The sequence below is a fragment of the Mastacembelus armatus genome, chromosome 17 (genome assembly GCF_900324485.2).
Source record: "Mastacembelus armatus chromosome 17, fMasArm1.2, whole genome shotgun sequence".
Taxonomy (NCBI): domain Eukaryota; kingdom Metazoa; phylum Chordata; class Actinopteri; order Synbranchiformes; family Mastacembelidae; genus Mastacembelus; species Mastacembelus armatus.
The window spans coordinates 20073580-20086691 of NC_046649.1; the positions used below are offsets into that span (position 1 = coordinate 20073580).

General features: G+C 38.7%; 1 protein-coding gene across 1 annotated transcript; it reads right to left on the reverse strand.

Annotated features, from left to right (window-relative positions):
- Positions 1-6881: 6881 nt before the first annotated feature.
- rabggtb (Rab geranylgeranyltransferase subunit beta) lies at positions 6882-13072 on the reverse strand. The gene is made up of 9 exons (XM_026314503.1): positions 12962-13072; positions 12532-12639; positions 11876-12073; positions 11400-11505; positions 11136-11188; positions 10799-10909; positions 10301-10426; positions 9458-9607; positions 6882-8302 (listed from the first exon to the last, which is right to left on the reverse strand). The coding sequence occupies exons 1-9, from the start codon at positions 12962-12964 to the stop codon at positions 8162-8164; spliced, it is 996 nt and encodes a 331-aa protein (XP_026170288.1). The 5' UTR covers positions 12965-13072; the 3' UTR covers positions 6882-8161.
- Positions 13073-13112: the final 40 nt, after the last annotated feature.

The following is a 13112-nucleotide window of genomic DNA, read 5'->3' on the forward strand; positions in this document are numbered from 1 at the left end:
GTCTAATGTGTTTATTTTAAGCTTTAATTCCTAATTTCTCAAGTATGATGTGTCAAATTAACAGGTAAGAGTTAATATTCATCCACTTACAGTATAATATAGTGTATGTAAAAATGTGCACAGAGGAGATAATTCAGCAGATGTTTCACTCAGAGCCTTTGTCTAAAAATACCACAGTGTGAAGCAGGGTTCTGATTTCAGTTTCAGAATACCTGAGTCCATTTTGTTGATGAGAATTACAGAATTTGGTCAAGTTCCCAGGCTTTAGTCCAGCGAACGCAGCGAGAGGTCGCCTGCTGAGTGACGATGGCCTCTCTACTCCCTGACACCCTCCTCCTCTGATGATAGACGCAGGCACAAAGACGCCCGTGGAGGTTCCCAGCTGATGGAGACAAGCTGCCCTTCACAGTCTGCTGAGAGGAAAGGTTTGGGAACATCATATCAAACCAAAGTTCTGTTTGTATAGCTTCTTTCATGTATCAAGAGTAAAAAAAAAAAAGGTGATGGCCGGTCAGGTTAAAGAAGCTAATTTATACACAGGAGAAAACAATAAAAGATGAAACTAAATATTGGTTGTAAAGGATTATCCATAGATATTTAAAGACACCAGCAATTTCAACACATCCTCAGAACTAGACTTGAAATTAAAAACAATCACAAACCACGTTTTTTGAACTCCACTTTCAGAAAAATGACTACATGTTTAGGTGCTCTACATCCCACTACAAGTGTCTACTCACACTGAATCACAAGCTTATCTTCATCTGAGATAAAGAAAACTTTTATTTTTAAACCACATATAGATTTATTTGTTTTGTGAGCTTGAGAAAAAAAAACAAACAAATTTTCATACCTATGAGATGCACAAAGCGATGTGTGTTCTGCAGTGTGAATAAGGCTGTAGGAGTCAGTGTCCTTATTGTAGAGACACACAGTCCCTACAAATCCCTGAACCTGTTCCAGTGTTTCTCTCAGAGAAGCAGAGTTAAGTCTCCAGGCTCATTCAGGACTTTTCTGTCGTGAGACTCTCCTACTAAGACTTCAACCCACCTGAGGAATCCACTGATTCTCCACATCAAAGCATTGAGATGTATGTGGACAAAGTTTTACAAAGTCTCAGATGTAGCTGTGTGAAATCAGACTAATTGCTGTAAAAGCCACATGGGTCAGCGTCAGTCGAGACCAAGACTAGTAACTCTAACAGCCTGGAGGTGTCAATTAGAAAAAAGTTAGTTTACCAGATGTCTCAGTTCTGCTGCATCAATTTTGATGCTTTTTTTCTGTCCACCATGAGTCCAACAATTTACTGTGCAACGATAATGCATTTCAAACAACAGCTGCAACTTTTCACTAGCAATATTTTTGTTTCTGTTTTGTCTGAACTTGAAGCCCTGTCACCTCGATAACACCAACGGGTGTGAGATTATTACAACTTGTGTCTCAGAACCACAGATGTCAACCACAGTACCACAAATTACAAAAGTTTTTTCACAAGCACAAACACTTTGTAAAACCAGCTTTGAAAGAAGTGTTAAAATGACTGTTACTCCTTCTCACTGAGAGCAGACACACTTTCATTTTGACTTGTAACTTGCTAATGAAGATTTGACTTTAAAGCTCCAGTTTTTGTGCAGCTAAACCGGTAAAAGACAAATAAATCCAAAGCTGCAGACCTTTTCGTACACCTTATGGATATTAAGTACAAATATACTTCAGTGAAGTAAGGTCCATTTAGTAGCTGTTCTGGATCTTTCAATGGCACGTTCAAAAACATCTCTGATTCAAACTTGGCCAAACTGAATTAATGGACAGTGGGATACACCATCTTCATCAATATTAACTCCAACTAAAATATATTCTCACTTCCTGATAACCTCTGAATGAACCATTCAAAATTTAGCAGTAATCAAATTTCCTGAACAGGTATCGTCTCACTGTGACCTGAATTAAGTTAAGCTCCAGCAGCACGTTCATACCAGTGCAGGATTTCAGACTACAACTCAGTACTGAGGATGTACTCGCTCATCAGATCGCCTCCAGCGACAGCAACAGCAGATAAGCTCCTATCCCATGTTCCTCTCTGCTTTCAAGAAGGCTTACAAGGATGAATCATTCTGACTCCATATGGTAGATTTGTCTTCCCTGCCACTGAAAAGAAGCATAAATTGAAATCCAATTAGCAAACATTAACAAACTGAGATAGCATCCATTAGTCACAGTTCATCTAAAAACAGGATGAATTTATATTCATGTTTTAAGTTCAACCATGACCAAATTAAATAACCTGATATGGTGTTAGCTCCGCAGTTAAAGTCAGGTTTTCCACTTGTTTGCCTTTAAGGAGCTCATTTTATTCTGAGTTTCTCCAACTCAAAGAAGCTTTGTCAACATGTATGACACATTATTAGCCCAACATTTATACTTTACTGCCTCCTAGTGATTAAACGTTGAAGGGAGAAACAGTCACATGATGAAATAACATTACTTATACTTGTGTGTATTTATGAGTAAAGTACTAATACAACACTTTTGAAGTTTTAAGTAAAAAGTTCTTAAAATTAAAAATTACTCAACCCAGATAAACAGCCCCTGTGACTAAAGCATCAGCTTATTATTAGTTATACACTAATGTAAACATGAGGTTGTAAAGGAATATTTAGTCTGCTGATTATTTTTACTTTTGTAAAGTAGTAATAAATGCACAAATCTTCATGATGCATAAACAACAGCACAAACTTAAAAGTAAAAATTATTCAAATGAAGAGAAAACGCAGCAAATCTTCACATTTGAGCAGCTGGACCATAAAATATTTGGTATATTCGCATGAACAATAACATAATAATGATCATTTAGCTGTGATGTACTTGTATTTGTACATATACTGAAATAAACGATCAGAATACTTCCTTCACCACTGCCCAGAAGCAAGTATGTCCTAGAAAGAGGAGTGAAAAATAAATAAATCAAGGAAAGAAAAGGTGGTAAAGGAAATCCATACACACACATACAAAAATCTTATTAGAGAAACTTGGGTTCCCTGGAGGAGGCGTTTTCATTATGATAGTTTTAATGTCAAATCCATCCAGAAGTCAACTTCTTTGATGTACTTGAAAGAGGAAGACACTTTTTATTAAAAAAAATAACTTTTGTTGTTCTTGGAATAGAATCGTATTTTATTCAAAGAGAGTTTTCAGCCCAGCAGTATGCAACAATCTACATCAGCAGCAGATGAGGCTGTCATAAAACTGAATGTGTTCCAAAACCTCTGGGCAGATCTGCCAATGAAGCTCATGAGGTATGATCAAAAGGTCCAGAACAGCAGCTTCACTGAATGGACCTTGAGCTGAATTTGTTTTGTTAGTTGCTGCTCACTGAGACTCAACAACACCTCGTAGGTGTGAGTGTTGCTGGCTGCTTGGGTCGAGTTCTGCAAAAACAACGATTGATGAATGAATAAAATATAATTCAGTGGCAACACCGAGAACAGGTTTTATAAATATACTCTGGAGGTATTTGTCTTTTTCAAGGTCCTGACAGCCCAACAAATTAAGGTGTAGAAAGAAGGATGAAACACACAGACACAAACAACCTCAAACGTAACCAAACAGTGTGGATGTTAATTTGTAGATGATAATGTATAGGTTTGCCTTGAGGGGATTCTTCAGCTGTTAACATTCATTAAAACATAGTTCATTTGTTGTTTCAGATTCAGAGTGTTATTGTTATTGATCTTTCTCTGCAAAAAACCTAATTATGGAGCCAAAAAGCAGCCAAAGCAAACAGACATATTTCCTAAAATTAGCTTGAAAGACAAGTGTGAAATAAAATCTCTTGATCTGCATCTTCATCCTTGACCTATTCTGGTATATCAGAGTATTTTACCTTGTCAGATTAATCAATTGGATTTTTTTAAAAACAGTATAATATTGTGTCCGTCTTGAGCTACAAACTGTTTCTAATCCATATTCCATATAGAGTTGGTTGTGAGATCTTGGACTCCAGCTCATCGTTCACTTTAACCGCAGCATTGAAAGTCTAGGTTTTAGTGTGACAGGTGTAGCAGAGGACATCACAACACTGACCAAAACAACCACAACTGTGACAACTGCTCCCTCAGCAGAAGCTGTGGGAAACTTGATGGATAAAAAAACCTCCACAGCAGCATGAAGTAAATTATGAATTCAGTAGAAACAAGCTTCCTCCAAACAAGAGTTTCCAGTGTTGAGCTGTAAAATCACACCTTACTGGAGCTGCAGGTGGTGAATAATAATAACATGTCACACTGTGTCCCTGATAAAAACCACAACCTGGGTGTAAAGTTTAACACAAATCTCTTGTGATCTTTTTAAAAGGATTTCTGTTTTTCATCAAACTCATGAATCATCTCTATGTTCACATATAACGCTGCAGTGGTTTAATTAAACATTTATTAAGTGAATGTCTGCTCTGCCTGTGGATCAGCAGCGTTTGGCTGCAGCCCCCATGGCCTGAACTAATCCTCAGTATTTTGTGCTAAGAGATAACAAGACGGTGACAGGACTGAAAAGAGGAGAGGGAGAAAAAATGGGCTGCGGCTTTCCTTTGCAAACAAACAAGACTGAGAGGCTGTGATCCATCCATCTGTCTTAATGCGTCTTTTTCCTCTCTGGTTTCCTTGCTCTCTGCCTCTCGCTCATTCACACTTTTTTTCCCTCTCTCCTCCACCTTCTGTCGTCCTCATCTTTCTCTTCCTCACTAATGAGAGCCAGTGGGGTTTCTCAGTGGCCTAACAAACAGCATGTCTGTCTCTGCCCAGACACCAGGGGCCCACAGATTACTGCTCCCCCAGCGACTGAATAAATAGACAAATAAATACAAAACTCACAGGGCTGCCAGTGTTGCTTCGGCAGGTCCATGCTGCACTGAGAATATTAGATGATGAAAAATGCATGGAGCGGGATCAGAGGTGGGGGTAGACAGTGCCCCCCCTCCCCCATCACCACAGCCACTCCCAAACCAGAGTCAGAAGGTGATAAGGTTTTGTACTGTTATGATTATGGATAGATTACTGAAGAGGTCCACAGGCCCCTGGACCAGAACCTGTGTGTGTAACTTAACATTTCTCATTGGTGAGTCAATTAGGAGACACCAAACTACCACAGAGACATGCAGCATGTCCACAAAGAGACACAAAACTGTGCAAAATAAGCACAAAGACTTGTTAGATGAATACAAACACAAAATGTCCACAGAAAGATAAAAAAATGACCATAAATTACTACAAAGATACAAAACAACTACAATGAACCAAAAAACACAAAAAGAAGCAAACCCCCCCCAAAAGATGCAACATGACAAGGAGAGACAAATGAAGACAGTTATGCAAAATGGTCATAAAGTGATGCCGAATAAGCAGTAAGAGATGCAAGATACACAAAAGAACTACAATAAGACACAAAGAGAAACAAAACTACACCAAAAAGATGCAACATGGCTACAGAGACAAATTGAGCACAGTGATGCAGAATAAACACAATGAGATGCAAAATGGCTACAAATACAAAACCACAATAAGAAGCAAAATGACTATAAATTGCACAACTACAGCAAAGCACCAACCACAAAAAAGCAAGATGACAAATAAGTGATGCAAAACAATGACAATGAGAACCAAAATGGCCACAAGACCAAATGTAACTGCAGAACATGAACATTTAAACATGAGGCTTGAAACACTTTCACCAATGTGCTCACCTTCTTAAGACAGTTTCAAATCTCAGCCCTGAGCAAGAATCCAGAAGTATATCAGAATATTACACATTCTGAGTTTTTCCACTATCATGATGCAATAATTAGTGCACAGAGATGATAATGTTCCAGGTAGTCATTTTTTATCATTTTATCATTAGTCTGACATTTTATGAAAGCGGTTGTTAGGAACTGTTTCAGCTAAAGTGTCACTTTCTTATCATGTTGTACATTTCAGGGAACGTGCTTATCTTTATTACATGAAGGAGAAAATTACCTCGCTCTAACTACCCAGAGTGCATTAATCTTTACGTCTCTGCAATATTGCAATATGCCACTGCTACGAAGCCCAATTTCTCATACAATATCACTAGTGGCATTTCTGGGGTGCCAGCATAATTACAACAGCCTCAATGGCATGAATCAATATAGATCTTACAGCGCATGAGAAAGTCAATTAACCCGTTAGTCAAAAAAATTAATCAGCAGCAATCTTGATAATCAATTCATAGTTTAATTTATAGAACAAAAAAAAAAAAAAAAAAAAACACTGATTCCAAGCTCTGAAATCTTAATATCAGATTTTTTTTAAGTTAAATTTGTATCAACTGTTGCACCAAACAAGTTTGCCATAGCAACATGCATCAGGTACTTTTCACTATTAAATGACATTTTATAGGCTAAACAATCAGTTACTTGAGAAAATAATCAGTTGGTGAACGCACAGTAAAAATGACTGTTGGGTGCAGCTGTAAAAAATAAAAAAAGCCTTTTACAGAACACAGTAAATCTAAAAATCATATTGATGCACTTAGTAAAGCTACAACTAGGTAGCGAAGACATACACCTTAATATTTCCATCTCACTGTAGTTTCACATTCACACATTTCTCAGTGACTTAACCCTTAAACAGTGTAGTCACATTTTGCTTAAAGTGCCATAAACTACTAAGGTTTACCAGGATGTTTCTGAGTGTAGTGTCGTATGTATTCAATCAACATGAGCGTATTTTAAACTGTAACGCTGCCATCTAGTGTTTCAAATCATTCTTCAGACAGGATGATCAGAGCTTTACAGAAGAGGAGGAAACAGACCTGTGATTTCTTACTGAGCTCGTTATCTGTTAGTGAAGAGTCAGCATCGATGAGTGGGCTAAAGATCAGACTTAGATTTATTTCACTCGTGTAATAATGTCACACTGAACATCTGATGACCAGTAACATTTTCATTGAGTCAGGCAACAATATACAATATTTGTAACATGAGTTATTTCTGAAAGAAAAAAAAAAAAAAAAAAAAAACGTTTAACACAAAAAAATATTAATTCTCCTAAAACCCATTTCACGCAATCATGTGAAGATGTGAAACACTGGGAATATTTGATGATTTTACACAGTGAGGGGGCAGATTTAACACCTCTGCCCAAAGCAGCTTAACAGAGCTGGACTGAGTAATGAGGATTTAAATAAATAGTTGTGAGGATTATTACTACCACAGTGTTAGTACCACTGCTCTGGTGTCAACAGGATGAGGATAGTTATTGTTGTTTGAAAGTGGAAGTGTATTAAAAGGTTCAGAAAGATGAGAAAGCAAACAGGTGTGGTCAGATGTTTTATGGAGAAGCAAACCTAACATTTACCTTTCATCTCCCTCAGCTGAATTTGGCTCTTACTCACATAATCCTTCTACTCTTTCAACGTTAAATCTACAGAATATTCCTGTTGTTCAAGTAGCAAATAAGGCAGAATAGTGCCTTCTGCTCTGTCCCTGGCAAGAAAAACTAGTTACTGTAATACCTTCCTAAGTAACTCAGAGCTGCAAGTGTGATGAGAGCAAGAAAAAGCTAAGACATGCAGAGATACTGAACAAGTGAAACACCTAAGGAATGTTGTTTAATGTCTGAGCTTTTCAGTCAATTTCAAAACATTTCTTTTCCATTCCTTCATCAACAGTGTATTTCCACTTCTCAAAACCACTGCTGTTCTTGCAGTGAGCCTGAGAAAACTAACTCGACAATCATGAGTGGTTGAGGGTTTAAAGACAGAAAGGCTCAAAGGAAATGAGTCAGAACTGCATTAACTTTTAGTCCTTAGTGAGTGGAGACCAAAAGCTGCTTCTAAAAAGTATATGTAGACTTTAGCTATGAGGTGTGATGGTCCTAGCCAAAATCAGCTATGGTAGATGGTGTGTGTGTGTGTCTGTGTGTTTACTTAAATTTTTGTGAGGACCATTTTCAGCATATTTCTGTCAAAGTGAGGACATTTTCCAGTCCTCACTTTTTTCAGCCTCCTATTTGAGGGTTAAGACTTGGTTTTATGGTCAAGGTTACAGTAAGGGTTAGGGTCGAGGTGAGGGTCAAGGGAATGCATTATGGTGTCCTGGTGTCCTCAAAAGATAGAAATGCAAGTGTGTGAGTGTGTGAGTGTGTGAGAGCTAGCTGAGGAGGTCCGGCTGCAGGCCGACCCTCTGCAGAACGTCCTCAGGCATACAGAGAACGGGATTCACTGGCTTGATCTGTTCATCTCCAAGGAGAGAGAGACCTGCAATTCCAAACAGAGTATGGAAAGGATCCACCTGCAGAGAAGGGAGGGGAACAATTAGTGACAGATGCAAAAACAAAATAAGACGTATGTTGTCCTCCACTAATAGCTGTGGTTAATATAACAGCACACTATAAAAAAAACTGCAACACTGTTTAAGGGTAAAAAAAAAAAAAAAAAAAAAAATACGATGCAGCCAAACAAAAGACATTAAAATTAAATAAAATTGGAAATGCAAATAGTTTATTTATCTAACTGTATCCTGAAGCCATTCTAATTAGAAAGACAATCACCAACTATTAGAGCAGAAAATGTTTTAAAGAGACACTATTTATCAACTCGTAGATGCCATCAGTAAAAGTCCCATACGGTCCATTTGTAATCAAGGCACAAATATTAAGTGTCCAGGTGTTCATTCTTTCTGGCACCAAGCGACAAATGTTTTGTCACATTACTGGTGTTTACATACCTTGTTTAGCAAGCACTGTGTTCCTAAATGATGATTCGGTCCTTAATCTGTCATGATATCAAACGAAGTTTCTTTTTTCAGGCTCGACGGCAGTTAAGAAAATTTTTACTGTAAGACAGAACCTCAGGCGTCCTCTTTCCACAATGTAAGAAACGTGATCGCATCCAAGACGAGAAAAGAGCTGCTGGTTTAACTTAATGAAGTTTGTGTCATAAATTCAAATGCAGGAGGGGTGAATTCAGAATCATAATCCAGACATTCTGTCAAAATCCAGAATCACTGGTGGAACGGACACAGTATCGGAGGCTAAACTGGAAAACACGTTCACCCACATTTTGGAATAGTGTTTATGCAGACTGTCACTTGTTAATGTGCTGTCACTGGGCTCCCTGTCTCAGTTTCATCACAAAGTCTAGGACTGATCATTTCTGGAACATTGGATCCCCAAGTTAGCATGGAGTGACCAACAACACACCGCCCACTGCTGTTTCACAGGACTTTAAAACAAACGCACCCTTCATGCTAAAGCTAACAGAAACACTGCAGGTGATGGTAGATGAAAGTTAAATGGAAAGACATACGGTACATTTGATAAAACATAACAGTTTCATGTTTTATCAGATGAGAAACAAATTGCTGACTTACAACTACAAGTCAATTCCACATAAATTACTCACATCTTTCACTGCAACAGATTTTTTTTTGGGTTTGACAGCTCACCATGTCACCTGGCCTGTCAGCAAATCCTCCTGTCTCCTCGTCTTGGCAGGCCAGAATAAACGTCCGCAGCTTGGCCTTGTCAATCCAGTGAATCCTGCCGATGATTTTCAGAGATGCCAACACCCACCACGAGTAGCACACATCTGGAAGCTGTGAGAAAGAAAACGTAACTAGCAGAAATAATACAATTAGCATCGGTTACCCTTAATAATTGCAACTAAGTTAGGGCAGGCATGGTGTTGGCTGTCAACTTTTTAAGGTAAAATTATCTACAGGTAAGGTCGAATTATTTAAAAACAAACAAAAAACTACTTTTTAAAAAAATCTTTCACCTTTCTTGCTTTTTGTCCTCATTGCATCTCTTCATGTTTACCTTTGGAGACTGACAAGCACCTGATGAACTGTGGCTACTATTAACAGCAACACTGAACAATATTTTCTCTACAGTGATAAAAGAACGGTACTTAAAGACTGCAATATGAGGAGTGATCAGAAAGGCATGAAATGTGAACTCGGGCTCCCTTTGTACGTGTATATCTTTGTTTCATACATTAAGCTTTCATTAACTATGGCAGCAAAAAAAATATTGAGCCAAATGCGTTAATATAATGTAATGTAATTTGTTAGCTGTACTGAGTTAACAACAGTGTATGACTCTGAATGGGAACTGCTGCTGCTAATTAATTTTGCATCCATAATTAATTCTGCTAACTAAATTTCCCCTGAGACCAGACATGTTAATGTTAGAATGAAAAAACAGGATCACTGTCCAGTTTTGCTGGAGGGTAAAACCGAGAAGAGGTGGCATTCGATTCCCCAGAATAACCTCTGGAAATCACAAACCTTCTCAGGTCGTCCATTCAGGCCCCCAGATGGCAGCTGCCTCTCACAGAGCCACCAGCCCAGCAGGTCGGCGTTGACCTGGTGCAGCTGACCAGTTAGTGATAAGAAGCCAGTGCAGCAGTAAATCTGACGGGCACAGGGAAGAGGGGTTTTATTAATACATGGCACTGCTTGAGATGTGTGCAAATGTAACATTAGCACCTTTCCAGAGTGAGAACATCTCAAAGTGTTACTGTTGAGAAATGACAACCTCTCGGTTATGAGTCAGCCTCACTCCCTCGAGACCATCCTGCAGCCTCACATTTTTTAATGCATGAACTGTAATTAAACTGTCTGAATATGTAAGAACCAATAGCTTAACACCAAATTGCTTCCAATTTCAATTTTAGTTTTAACTCAGAATTGGTTTTGTTTAAAAAAAAAAGAAAAAGATCGAAAGTGAAACTCACATAACATTTGCGTTACACCCTCACCTGAGTACTTGGTCAGTGAACTCACCTGACCAGCATGAGACTCTGAACCTGGTCTGCAGCCAAAACCGCCATCAAAGTTCATACAGGATAAGACAAACTCAACAGCTTTGTCAATATTTATCGAATCCATTTTGCCCTTAGAAAGAGGAGAAAACCAAGAGTCATCTTCAAACCAGACACTGCTGCAAGTTTATTAGTTACGCCAGGCTTTAATGCCATCTAATCCAACAGTCATGCAGTAAATCCTGCTCAGTTTTTGTTGAAACTGATGTGGTATTACTTTTAGCTAGGCGTACCTAATAAACTGGCAACAAAGCATGCATACTTAATGATAAAAACCTGTGAGGAAAAACACAACATACCAGTAATGCGAGTGTAGCAACAGCACAGAAGGAAAACCTTGTGTCTATTTCTCCTGTAAAGATAAACAACTAATTGTAACAAACCAGCGTAATGCTATTTTATTATATTTAAAGCAAACTAGAATGTAAACAAATGACAATACCCACACTGATAACAGTAAGATATAAAGTGTGTTGCCTGATATTTATCAGTGTGTTTATTAATTTCTTTTTAAGGAGGAAATGTTTCTTAAGATGACATGAACTGGAATAAACCCTGCTCACCCCACTTGTCTCCTGCAAACGAACCGTCCTCCTGCTGCAGTCCTTTAACATATTCCACCACTTTGTCCACATCAATTGCATCCAGGTTGTCATATAAGCACAAGATCTAAAGAAGATTAGTTTTATTTAAAAAGTTATAGTTATTAAATAGTGAAAAACAGAAAAGACTAACAGTTCTATAGGAATCAGGTTACTCCACAAACCTAATATAAACAGATAAACTGAGACATTGAGGCAGCTCAGGTAACTACTGAAAGTACAGAGATTGGACTTTGGGGCTGCTAATAATCATTTTAATGACCAATTAATCAGCTGATTGTTTTTCTGATTAATTTTGAAGTTTCTAAAATGTCAAAGTTTAACCCATAACGAAACAGTCAGTAGCTGCAGCCCTAATTCCTACCTCTCACACAAAAAAATCCTACAGAAACAAGCAGCGATCTGTCAAATTTAATGTCGACTGGCTCAGAAGTCACCTGCACGGCGCTGAGGGTGTACAGCAGGTGGGGGTCATGTCCAATGCTGGCGCTAATGCCTCCGCACTCATGCTGGCAGGCTTTGATGAAGTCCACGATCTCCTGCTGGTTCATGCGGGGTAGCTGTCCCATCAGGTCCATCACAGTCAGCCCCCAGTAGATACCACTCATCCTCAGGTACTCAGACAGCGTGTACTCCTGAACAAGCATTAGACACAAATGACCCACAGCTCAGGATTGTTTACTGTATCATAGAGTGAGCACGTTTAGGTGGAACACCTCTGTTTATATGATGAACAAGCTAAAATAATGAGAGTGTAGAATAAGGGGAATCAGTAAATAGAGTAAACTGAAGATTTATATCCTAAATGTCAAAATAAAGACATTAAGCTCAACTGTTTGCCCAGCGAACAGTAAACAAATTGTATTTTACAAATAGCTGAGCAGAAAAAAAAGCAGACCTGTTATTTGACTCTGACACTGGTGTCAACACAGATTCATCAGTTATTAAACTCCTACATTAACACCAATTGTGACAGAAGCTTCTAATCCAGATTGTCTCACATTGTGGCGCTACACCTTCGCACAAAAGAACCGTCCGTGTCGACCAGAGTAGAGAAGCATTTTGAAAACCCTCTGAGTTTGCTTTTACTCACATAGTCGTCTTTCTTGGAGCCGTAGGCTGCGATGTAGTCCGCGTGTTTGTCCAGCAGCAGCGCGCCGGGCGCATCAGGCTTAATGGTGACATCTTTCACTTGGGTCCCCTGTCAATACACATTACACAAACCCGACAAAACAGCCCACACAAATTACCGACAGCAGTACCCCTCCCCTGTCCAACCTGACACCGAGTTAACTCGCTCTATGTGTTTAAATGGCTCAGTTATTACTGTTGATACAGTTTGTGCTATCAACGAGACAAGCTAGCGACATGCTAACACTGATGCTAGCTAGCTACATGTTTTCACAGATTAGAGGTTAGCACGATACTAATTTTTAAATAAATGGGAAAAGGGTAATTTTAACACAACTCTAAACTAAGTAAACTACTTTTACTAATAATGTTTACAATAATAGACCAGTTACCATTATGAAAATGTTAGCATGATAGGGCTTTACACTTCCTCCTTCTTCTTCATTTGCTGATTTTCTTTTTCTTCTTCTGCTTCTGATGAGCGTTGGCAATCAGCGTCTTAGGCGCATCACTGCCCCCTTCTGCTTGGAGTGTGAGTCTGTG